Here is a 12,422-nt window from a genome sequence, read left to right as displayed (position 1 = left end):
TCATTCTGTGCCTAACAGCATCTAAAACAGCTTGCAGACATGTTATGCTTGGTGCTGAAGTGTTATTCATGATTGCAATAAATAAGCAAAGAGTCAGTATGTCCAACATTCCCTTATTAGAACTAATATTAGTACAGTTTGGGCACTATTCTCAGCAGAGCGCTGTTATTTATTTTGGTGACTGGTAGTAGAAAATTAAACTTAAGGAACTAAACATAAGCAAATGAGTAATGTTTGTTGCATTCATTCTCTGCTTTTTGTAATGATGCATCCAAGCTCTGTGTTTTTGCAAGTTGTTTGATGCCCAGTGGAATAGAGACTGGCATCTGCAAATAACACAGATAAAAGTCTTAAACTCTGAATAAACTGTATATGCGAAAGTTGCCAGTTTTTTTTCCCACTAAGGGAAAACTATTTTTGGCAATGAGCCAAAGTAAAAACTTTACTGCTGCTATCCTTTAAAGTCTCTCTTCCCATTCCTTTGGGGGAAAAAAAGTAGCATAATTGTAATTAAAGTAGTATAAGCTTTGAAGCGTGACTCCATTCGTTCAGGTCCAACACCATGTGAGTGGCAAAACCACTCATTTGCTGAATGTAAAGTTAGAATACGTACTCAAACACACAAGACGACCATTGAATTTCTGCCGAGCAAACAGGTTTCCAACAAACGTCCCTTTCACACACTTTGCACGCTTTAGAACGATAATGCAGTAGGCTTACCATTCACTTATGAATTTAATCCTGTGGGTACTAAGAGCTTCAGAAAGCGATACGGGTCGTACAGTTATCACAGCGATGGCATGAGCTATGACGTCTGCCAACTCATTTATCACTGGTCTCTCTTAGTGAGAGAGACCAGATCCAATTACAGAGGTTTCTATGGGCTCAACAATGGCCTGCTATAAATACACTCACAGAGGGTTTTCCACACTCAACAACACACCCACACAGTCATACTATTAGTCTTTTAGCACGGACAGAAGTGTACAACTGAACGTATGCTTGCCTGAGTATGAACATACCATAATAACATGACAGACACCAAGACTTTTTGTCAAACCAACGATAAAAGTTGAGGTGTTCATTGCTGTAGTCATTTCTATCCTGAATTTACGTGTGAACAAGATGAATATCTGCCGAAGAGTGTGTGTGTGTGTGTGTGTGCATGTGTGTTTGTGTGTGTGCATTAAAAGGTACAGAAGAGAAAGTCAAAAAGCGCAGGAGCCCCCACAGAGCACTAAACAGTCTCACAGAGTTATTTACAGCTCAATCCATCAATAAACGACAGGTGCAGCATCCTCACAAACAAACCTATTAGCTTTCCTCCCTCTGGAACAATATCCTCTCCAGCAATCAGCTGCTCTCTCGCTCGCTCTCTCTCTCTCTCTCTCTCTCTCTCTCTCTCACTCTCTCTCTCTCTCTCTCTCTCTCTCTCTCTGTTGTATGCTTCATGTGATTACAGTGCTGTGGTTGACAATATTAACAGAGTTCTTTGAAAATGATTCTAAAGGAACAGAACTACAATCTAATTCAGTTTGTTCGTTCCCCAAACATGCCTCGTTAATCTTTTACTGTAAAATTAGTTGTGGCAACACATTCTGACATTTGCAAGTACAAGTTACAAAGCTACAGCTATTCTTTTCAAAATCTGCACAATCCTAAGGCTGTAGAGTGATATGTTACACATCAAAAGCAGTAGGGAGAGGAGTAATGAAACTACAAGCAGAAAGTAGCTCATAGGGGTTATACAAAGCAGCCAAATCAGTTAGGTCTGGACAGCATCTACAAGTCAAGGTTTGCAGAATTTGTCTCACTCCCCTCTGGTCGCAGGTTCCAGACCCCGGCCTATAAGAAAAACAGAACTAAACAGTCTTTCATCCCCCTAGTCATATCCTTACTGAACAAACTGAAATAAAAACCCACTCCAGCTCTGGAATATCTGACTGAATGCTTTCTCCATATACGATACGATACTTGCACATTATACAGTGTATTGCATGTTGCCGATGTCCATTGTCTTTTGCTTTGTTCGGTTATTTTATTTTATTCTCATTACTGATGTTGCTGTTTGTGTTCTTTTCATACTTACTGTGAACACCTCAACAGTGTTATACTGCAACCCAAATTTCCCAATGGGGACAATAAAGTTGCTATTCTACTCTATATCCTACAATGTTCATTGTAACATTTCATGTGACAGTAGAGACAATCACTAGAGACATTTAGAGATAATCCTGCGTGGTTCACTGTACTTTAAGAGTACATTATGTTTCTTTTTCCTACATGTTATGTCTAGCTCTACATGTCTCCTGGTCCTCCCATATAGGAGGAGGATATGCACAAGCTTAGTGCAAAGATATGGAGGTCGGTATGTTTCTGCAACAAATCACCATGACAAGTGTGCCACAAGTTACTGGTCAGAACAAAATGTTTCGTGTGTACAGGGTGTTGCATGTCGGGGCAGAGGTCAGGAGTGAAGAGGTCAATAGCGTCTCCAGATGGTACCTTTCCACTTTTGGAAGAGGATGGTGTCAGGAATCACTGTGACTTCAAACATGAGACAGAATTGACACTGTATGTTTGAGTTGGGTCTGGGCAATGTGAAGTGTCTGACCTGCCATGGACACATACAGTATAAAAAGATGAATTAAATATGAATGCAACAGATAGTTCTATTTGTCAGAGGATGACCAACTGAAATGTAATCCTAGAGGTAGTTACAACCAAAGGTAGACTCTCTTAGCTGCTGCCATCCATTTAAATCTGGCTTGTGACACTGGACTCGTCCGCTGTGTCCATTAGGATCTGAGTTGGGCGACATGCTTGCCATTTTGTAATATAATGAGCATCTCTATGTTAGCTAGCTTTCATATTGCCTCGTCCTCTTTTCTCCTCTTGTCCCTTTTTTCCACTCTGTCTGCCAACACCAAAATCCAGATGACCGGAACGTGGTGTACAGTAGGATCGGGTGTCAGGCGGCTGAATGCGGTCCGTATCGCAGTCTGCTGTGGCTGAGAGGGACATAGTATAGTCTTCCTCTGATCCTGGATGTTGCCAATATTTACGCCTTGTGTGACAAAACACCATAGACTCATAGAAACGTAGATGAAAGACCAGTTTTGGTCACTTTTCATCACATAATTAATATGTGACAGTCACATATTAAGTTGCAGTAACACTAAGTACTGATTTGATTTCATTGAGAGACTGTATTGTATTAAATAAGCTCTAACATTTTTCTCCTGTTCTGTATAAACTGACCTGCCAACGTATTTTAGACTCTACCTAGAGAGTTTTGTTATGAAGATTTAAATGATTTCAATAATATCTCCCTCCATGTATAGAACACAAAATATCCCCCTTTCAATGAATTTTGCCATTTTGTCAGTCAAATGTTTTAGGTGTGATTCCATGTTTAATTTCCTGCAAAGTGGTAAAAGCAAAGGGAGAGGGAAAGCAAAAGTCTGTAATGAAAAAATAAAACCATAATTTGGTCAGCTGCAGATATAGAGGAAGTCTTGGATATGAAGCTTCAAAAACAGAAACCAGAACAAACTGAAGATGTGTTTGGAAATATAAGAGAAAATCTAATCTGATAAAGGCCAGATGGTTCAGAGGAAATATTCTGTATCACTCCATTTCATAATCACTCAATTTGAATGATGGCAGCCAGCCGTGTACTTTCAACAGTTTTTTTTATTATTAAATATTCTCTCTCTCTGAATAATTCTGCACCATATTACGGAAACCCTCACAGTATTTCAAATTCTTTAAGTCTACACAAAATGTCCCCAACAAACCGTAAAACACAAAGGGAAAGAAGTATGCTATATACTGTGTTTGAACACTGAAGTGCTCTTAGCTGCTCATCTTTTCATCACATTACATTGTGATTTCAATTTAAGAAATTTCTAGTTCATTTTGAGATGAAAATAATAAAAAAAATCCAACATATAAAAACTGCACATACTCCTATTCAGAAGAATGTGGAAGACAACAGTAACAGTAGCAGAGGCTTGTACAAACACATAAAGGGCGATGTATTTGAGTGTTTCCATATAACAGCCAAAAGAATGAACCAATTAATGCCTCTCAAATATGAAATGTCTCTTATTATTAATTAGTTATGAACACAAGTAATCGTCATCCCCAGCAAGAGATTGTAACTCTATCTTTTCAAGCATCTTTAGGTATAAAAAGTTTTCATTTCAATTCATTTTCTATATTCTAAATCTGACAAGTCTGCAAAAGATGAAAAGTGTATATCTAATTTCCAATTTTGCAGTGTGCATTCAAGTATTGTATGTTTTTTTTGTCATAGTACAGCCTCAGGCACTTCAACTCAAAAGCTGGCACAGACCTGAATTTTTAATTCAAGATCTTAAATACGGATGGTAACATTGTTTTTTGAACATTGCATTTTTCAAACTTTTTATAAATGGGGCCCATGGTATGTGATATTTGGAATGAAATTTGTGTTGTACACAAAGCTTCTATGTGGTTCAATGACTGAGGCTTTTTAAAAGGCACCTTGCAAGTGTCCATTTCTGTTTTAAAATCACAAAATGGCAGCTTTAGAGTTATGGCAGTACATTTTGGTTAGTTTAAGGCTTTAAGGTTTGTAATTGGTATTATATACTATAACTATCTTTTCAAATTATTTAAAAAAATCCCTTTTGAAAACTAGGACTAGTATTCTTTTAAAGAGACTGGAGGAGCTGTGAGTCATCAAAAACCAATGCTGAAGAGAATTGTGTTCATATCTTAGTGTTTTTGGTAAAAGCTGAATACATAACACTGCATTGCATCTACCCAACCACTCATGTCCTATTTGCAATGTGCAAAGACAGCATTCACACATCTTGCAAAGCAATAAAGTCATTCTACAAATGCACACAACAACCTATTTAAACTCTGTCCTGAAATGTCAGTTTCATTTCAGCTCTGTCCATGACAAATTCATTGAACTGGAAATAAGATATCCATCTTTGTGTACTTACACATATACAGTATCCAATTTTCAAACTAAATGTTAGAAAACTAATGGTCAACTGGTCACTGGAACAGAGTCAGTACGAAAGTCAGTGTGATAGAAAGGGGTGAAGCAGGCACCTCGCCAAACAAGTTCAACAGTAGAGTTCGACAGGTAAAGAACTCAGACTAGGTGTTTACTTTCCACCTCCTTTGTGTCTTTATCATTTTTTTCCAGAGTTGAATCATCAATTAAGAATTTCTCTTCTTTTTTATTTTGCTTTTCATTCAGAATGGAAGGGTATCCATAAAGATTTTCTCCACAATTGGCGGAGGCGGGACCAGGTCCTCCAGTTTCAGGTAGAAGATCCGCTGCAGGCCCTGGGTGCAGAGTGTCCTCAGTTCAGGGAGTTTGCCCAGGAGACGAGAAAGGTAGTTGGGCTGGGTCCGGCTCGGCTCCGATCCATTTCCGCTCACATGTTCCCTTAAACACGTGATGAGTTGGCTCTGGAAGTCCTCGACCCGTTTGGGCTCCTTAAGGCCGTGGCGATCTGGGTGCAAAGACGTTCCAGTGAGAAACACAGGCAGGTACGAACAGTAGATGCATAATGTACTTACACGTAAAATTGAAAAACGATGATATTTACTAAACAAACAGGCATAATCAGACTGAAGTCGTGTATGTGAGTCTCACCAGCGATGATAACAAGAGCTGCGAGACAGGCAAACGAGGACACATCAAGGTTCATGCGGTGAAGGTTCTGCGAGAAATCCATGATGGAGTCGATCCAGTCGCCGAAGCTGCGAACGCACTGCATGCGGTGAAGGACCACTCCGTTGCAGAAGATCAGCTTGTTCTTCTCTGGACTCGACCTGCACACAGTTTCAAGCCGTTAACACAACCAGCCCATTATAAAGCTGCACATCAGCTCGTCCTTAATCGTAAAAAACAAGCCGACCTGTACGCCAGTCGAAGGATGAAGAGTTCGACAAAGGCGGATTCGAGGAGCAGCTCCTGGTCCTCCACGCAGAAGTCTGTGAATCCTGGGATGGTCTCGGCCCATTTCCTTATCACATCCATGGCACCGGACAGGAGGTCATAGAACTGCTGGATATCACTGGCATCCTCCTTCTCTGACAGGCTGACCACCGTCTCCTGGTACTGAGGAGTGAGAGAGGAGAGCGGTAATCACCACTGTTCTCCTAAAAGCATCTGATTTACTGAAGAACTGCAAATACATTCAATGAGCTGTTCAGTGTCTTTACATTTATTTTACATTGTATATTGTAGTAACTATAAGCAATCTAATAAACATAAAGGAACTCTGAGAACGCTGCAAGTCTTGAGCTTTACCTTGGAGTAGTCGAGCTTTCCTATGGTTGGGTTTGAGTCTAAATGGGCCCTGACAAGAGAGGCTACGATGTTGACATGGGGGGTGGTGGACGAAGTCTCAGTCACAGCCTTAGGTTTAGAGGGTAGACGACCCCGCCGGCCTTTGAGGCTGTCTGTACGAACAACTAAGAGACAGAGAGTAAAAAAAAAAGAGGAAAATTGACTCAGAGTACATGCTTGTGATTCTCACATGGCTGTCACTACACGTCTCACTTTGAACAACTGCTGTGTCAGTTTCAGTTTTTTCTTCGTCTGCAGCTGGCACTGTAAGGCTCCAGTTACATATGTCTGTCATTCCTAGCGTTGGCTTCACAAGATTGTCATACAAACCTAAGTTTCACATCATCATACATAAGTGGGTCTGACTTTGCATTACCTTCTTTGACCATTCCAACGGCAAGACACTTCTGGAAACGGCAGAACTGGCAGCGGTTTCTCCGCCTCTTGTCTACTGGACAGTCTTTACTGGCGAGGCACACATATTTAGCATTCTTCTGTACAGTTCGCTGTCAGGAATGGACAAAATGAGCTTTGTTACTATGGTAATAAAAATGTAAATAATGAATATGAATGTCTGTATCACTAAGCAGAATAAACTTAAAACGTAAAATAAAAGAGTCACTATTCAGCTCCATACCTTGAAGAAGCCTTTGCAGCCTTCACAGGTTCGAACTCCATAGTGTTGACAGGATGCGTTGTCACCACAAACTGCACAGCGACCCTCACTGGCTACCGGGCTGCAGGTCTTAAGAGACGTCATGGTTCCCTCCATAGGGCTTTCCAGACCCGCCTGGTCCAGGGACATCGGGGGGCAGTGAAGAGGCGAGGCATGCTGCTGAGGAGACAGGAAGAACGGGTCGTCCTGGCCCTGCTGAGGGTCCTGATGCTGCCCCACGGGAGAGTGCTGCTCTGTTGCAGAGTTGAAGGTAAAGAAAGAGAGCTGCTGAGCCAAAGCAGCCTTATCAGCCGCTGAGGACAGGGGGGCCGAGGGGTAGGGGCTGAAAGGGGAATCCCAGGCAGGTGCGGACTGGGTCTGAAAGCCTGGTGTCGGGGGAGAGCCAGTGCCATAAACTGGACTGCCGTAGTAGTCGGAGCCACAAGATGACAGCGTCTCATCGAGGTAGCTGAGCGCAAAGGAGCCCGGGTAGCAGCCGTACACCTGGAGGTCGTCCAGCTTGAAGGCTTGGTGCTGCATCTGAGGGCTGGAGCTTCCAGCTACTGCAGCGTGGCTGAATGAAACAGTAGAAGCGGGGGCAGAGGTGGAGATCTTGCAGGAGTAAGCATCAAACTCTCCCATGTAGCCATTTCCCACCAAGGTGTTGATGCTGGGCAACGAAGATGCAGACAGCTGGTCCTTTTGGCCACTGATGTCCATTACCAGTTTGGCATTGAGGTCAGGGTTCAGGAACTCAGAGCTGAAGTAGTTGTCATGGGGTAGCGAACCGTACTGCGTTTGTACACAGGGCATCGCTACGAGAGAGAAAGACGGCAACGATTACAACTGATGAAACTCAAAAACCAAATAATAGTCCATGTCAGATGGCTATTTTTCCAGTTGATTTGTCATACCACATAACAAATACATTTTCATAATGCTAATCAAACGTCTGAATTATTGATAAAAAAGATTCTATGTATGTAAACTACGATCATACATTCTAATTTGTTAGACAAAAAATAATATAACACATCACTGTAGTTCATCTATGCTAAAAGTATGATTTTTTTTTTATGATTATGCTTTCAAAATGAAAGCAAGTGAGTGAAATTACTATGCATAGCTGGGGTTGATAATATTGGTTGACTGTTCATTAACATGTAGTTATGTATGCAAAAAGCTCAAATGGGCAAAGGTGAAATATTGCTTTAATGCTTTAGGTCAATAGTTTTTCAAAACTATTTCTACAACCACCCTAACAGTACATTGGCACCTAAAACAGACACATGCTCATTTCTCCCTCGTTGCATGCCATTCCACTAGCTTTAGGGCCTATCAGTCCTTCTCAGAAAATGTAGAAGGTGGTCCAGTCAAGCAATAAGATATTGTGTTACTGGCTTTTAATGCTTTGAAAACCTCCTTCAGAGGAGGGCAACCCTCTGTACCAGGGAGTGCAGGAGATTGTATTTCAGGGTGGGCTAAATGCCAGCTAAACTGGGAAAGGTGGCAAAGCCTGTTCGTGTGTGTGTGTGTGTGTGTGTGTGTGTGTGTGTGTGTGTGCGTGAGTGTGTGTGTGTGTGTGTGTGTGTGTGTGTGTGTGTGTGCGTGTGTGTGTGTGTGTGTGTGTGTGTGTGTGTGTATGGGTGTGCATGCGTAAGTGTTAACTTTCTCACTCAATGAGTTGCTAAATCCAAAGGTGCAGCATGTCCCTGGAGAACATCTGATCACTCTTTGAAAATCACCGACTTAAACTTACATTTAAAATTGACTTGTTACTGAAAATCAAATGGGGGAAAACCACTGTGATCTAGTCTAGTAAACTGATTCCCCCCTGTTGAAGTGTCAAACACATATGTTTCTGTATAAGTTTACTTGTAAACAACATAACCCTAATGGACCCACACCTAAAACCTAACAAATATTATTAACTCATGACAAAGGCATTTAGATGAAAAAGTAATGACTTAAGCTCTGAACTCTGCTAAATATCTAGATGATGGACAGCTGACACAACACAATAGTGAACACCCACTCTGCCACTCTGCCACAGATTTTGTAACATAGTTGTAGCAGAATAACTACTTCATTAATCTCACTCTGGGAAATTTCATGAGTGATAATAAAATATAATATACTTGAACAACTATTTGCCATGCAACACTCTTAGATGAATAATGTACTGGAGCCTCAAGATACTGTGCTATCACAGGTAGGAAGGACAACTACTGAGAACAAATGAGAAATTACAGCTTTGAGAGGATAATCCCCCTAACAGGTATGAGATACAAAATGGCATTAACGTTATAATAAAATTATTAGGATTGTCCTGTGAGCTTAGATTATTATGGAAATAGTTAGTATGGAGCATGTATCATAACTTGAAGCAACTATTGCCTCAACATCATCACCATTAATGGACCAGCCACCCAAAATAAGTGAATAGTAACACGTGCAAATAGAACACTTTCACTAACCTGGTTCATTCAAATATCCGGGTTTTGAAGGTTTGCGTTTTCATTTATTCCACACGAATGAAACACATGAATGTCACCTCTGGAAACTGCTGTGAGCTCGCTCGCTCGCTCTCTCTCTCTCACACACACACACATACACACACACGCATATGCACACACTGTGTCACACCTTGGGAGAAAGCTACAGCAATGCACCGAGCACCATACCGTCTGTTTTATTTTGCTTGCATCGACAAAAGGCGTGTCTTTGCCCATAAATGGTGTACGGGGCGGTGGAACTTTCCGGGTCACGAGCCAATGGCGTCGCTTGCACATAGGCGTTCTTCCGTCTGACGCACGCACGGGATTCCATTGACGCAAGAGCCGGCGGAGTGTCTGATCTAAATATAAACCAACAACGACAACGTTAGACACGTGGGGCTATTACTGGCTGAAATATGCTAAAAATAAACTCCAGTCTGTGGATGATGACATTTTATTGCTGGAAATGAAGTTATAACCAGTTACGCATTTACAAGACCGTGGCGAATTATGTCATGATAGAGCAATAAGCGTCATAACTCTCTGATTTGTGTTTTACCCACACCCTGGCTTTTTTTTCATAACATAGGCCTCTTCAACATAACATGGGTCCATAGACTTGATAAATTGGCTGCTGGAACAGAATTTTTTCCCCTATTACACTCAATCCATGGGCGGAAATTATGGGGGGGACAGGGGGGTCCGGACCCCCCCTTCCTGGGAAAAACAGAGAGTTGTCCCCTCAATATATCATTGTAAACATAACTATATAATTTTAAATAATATAATAATATGCATTGAAAGCACTTGTGCTAATTATAGACACAAAACAATGCGTTTTTAAGTTTCTAAAGATTGCATTTCAATCTTGTATTTTTTCTTGTATTGAAAGAGGATGGTGTCAGATAAAAATAGAATTATATTTCACTCATGAAGCTGATTCTTGTATGATATTCTGTGAATAGGATGATAAAGGACAACAGAAAAGGGAAATTCAACTTTTATTTGAAAACACACAAAAAAAATCTATAAAATGAACACCATTCAATTCAACTCAATTATCATAGGTCATACATTTCAATTTCCATTGATTTGTTTGGTGATGAACAAAACCAAACAGTACTTTCTCTATAAAATAAATGACAGTAGGTTCATATCAGTGATTCAATTCACTACAATCTCTCACAGTCAGGTTTCAAACACAGTTATGAAGTCCTGGCTGCAAAAGCATCCTTGCCACAGTTAGCTCTGGGATGGGAAGCTAGCAAGCTAATAACTCACAATTTAAGTGAAATTAAAATTTTGATCCAACCAGCCTTTCATGAATCACCGGCTCAATTTATTTGTTTGACTGATTGATGATTTTTTTCAACTGAGTGCTCAAAAATATATTTTCAGATCCAGTTGCATGCAGTTTCTGCTGCATAAGTTTCAGGAAAATTGCATCACGTCCTTTCAGTTAGTTGCTTAAATTGCACAATATAATGTCAAAAATCTCTTTTCCTCTCTTTTTCCACAACACCATGAAATATCACAACAGCACTGAAAAGACCCCACCCCCACCCCCACCCCCCAACACACACACACACACACACACACACACACACACAAAACACACACACACGTGTAGCCAAGCATCTACCTCCAATCCAGAGAGTCTGCATTGCTCTACTTTCTCTTTTTCAATACAATTAATCCTCTGTGCATTAGGAGCAAAGAAAAATCTTTACTTTGACACAGAAAATATTAGAATTATATGAATTTACACTTTGTATTCAAGATAGCATTTTTAGTTTTTAGAGCCACACCCTATCACATTGCATTGGCATCAACAGGCAGAGCGCACTATAGATGTATTACTCACAGCTGCACACTTCCATTTGTCAGCAGCAATATAAGCATCACATAATCTAACCCCCTTATGTCATTACCTCCCCACAACAAGAGAATCCAATACACACAAACACTGGAGCCTCTCCCGGGGCTTTGCACTTGGTTTAAGTAACTTCTAGTTTCTTTTTTAGGTACTGGAAAAGTTAGATGGGTTCCACAGGATAAGGTGGAGTCTAGACTTTCCCTGTAGAGTGAAACGAGTGCAGCTAATACGTCTGACTGCCCAAACTGGCCGGGCCAGCTGCGCCTCTCTCTCTCTCTCTCTCTCTCTCTCTCTCTCTCTCTCTCTCTCTCTCTCTCTCTCTCTTTCTAACACACACACATCACAGGGAGTGTAGCATGGTGGGTTGAGCTTCTCTTTAAAACACAAAATAACCAGCAACCCTAGACTGGACATCATCTTTTTGTCTCTTTCACTCTTACTCTCTCACACACACACACACACACACACACAGCATTGCACTCAGCTTGATGGAATGCTGTGCTTGGCAACGTCAATACGTTCAATACGTAGGCCTGAACCCCCTGTACCTTCATCTTAAAAGTTAAAACGTGGCTCTCTGATTCCCAGCTATTTCGTTCATGTTCATAAATATTGTTTGAACTATCTAGGATCATAGGAATAATGTATATAAAGTCTGTTATATAGGGGTGAATTTTCATTTCACAGTTATATTTAGCTATGGTAGAACAAATCAACTTTTCTAAAGACAGCTGCTCTGGAAATCAGCTGTCACCACTGGTATTCAGACTTTTTATCTCCAATTCTCAATATCAATAACTGAAATAAGGCAAAATTGCTTGTAGTAAAGTATGATCTGAGATGAAGAATAATATTGCCTAGAGGTAGTTTTTGTTGTTTATAGAAGTCTTTAGAACATGTTTTCAAAGAGAAAGTGAGGAGTTGCTGACTGCAGATCATGTGGTTTGCTGGTTAATGTCTCATGAACTTCTTGTGACATTGTCTTCCTTGGATTTCCTGTTGGATTTTCTGCACTGGGCAACTTCGCAC

General features: G+C 40.8%; 1 protein-coding gene across 1 annotated transcript; it reads right to left on the bottom strand.

Moving 5' to 3' along the window:
• Positions 1–3,678: 3,678 nt before the first annotated feature.
• LOC139920363 (putative nuclear hormone receptor HR38) lies at positions 3,679–9,670 on the bottom strand. The gene is made up of 7 exons (XM_071910362.2): positions 9,497–9,670; positions 7,002–7,834; positions 6,741–6,870; positions 6,326–6,489; positions 5,931–6,133; positions 5,666–5,844; positions 3,679–5,522 (listed from the first exon to the last, which is right to left on the bottom strand). The coding sequence occupies exons 2-7, from the start codon at positions 7,830–7,832 to the stop codon at positions 5,260–5,262; spliced, it is 1,770 nt and encodes a 589-aa protein (XP_071766463.1). The 5' UTR covers positions 7,833–7,834; positions 9,497–9,670; the 3' UTR covers positions 3,679–5,259.
• Between the last annotated feature and the right edge of the window lie 2,752 nt (positions 9,671–12,422).

The sequence above is a fragment of the Centroberyx gerrardi genome, chromosome 5, assembly GCF_048128805.1.
Source record: "Centroberyx gerrardi isolate f3 chromosome 5, fCenGer3.hap1.cur.20231027, whole genome shotgun sequence".
In the NCBI taxonomy this organism is placed as follows: Eukaryota; Metazoa; Chordata; class Actinopteri; order Beryciformes; family Berycidae; genus Centroberyx; species Centroberyx gerrardi.
This window is presented reverse-complemented; position numbering and strand designations above follow the sequence as displayed.

Coding starts and splice junctions, on each gene's coding strand:
- LOC139920363 (XM_071910362.2), bottom strand. CDS start 7,832: ATGCCCTGTGTACAAACGCAGTACGGTTCGCTACCCCATGACAACTAC. Junction 6,134..6,325: donor GAAAGCTCGACTACTCCAAG/GTAAAGCTCAAG, acceptor CTCACTCCTCAG/TACCAGGAGACGGTGGTCAG. Junction 5,523..5,665: donor AGCTCTTGTTATCATCGCTG/GTGAGACTCACA, acceptor CTTTGCACCCAG/ATCGCCACGGCCTTAAGGAG.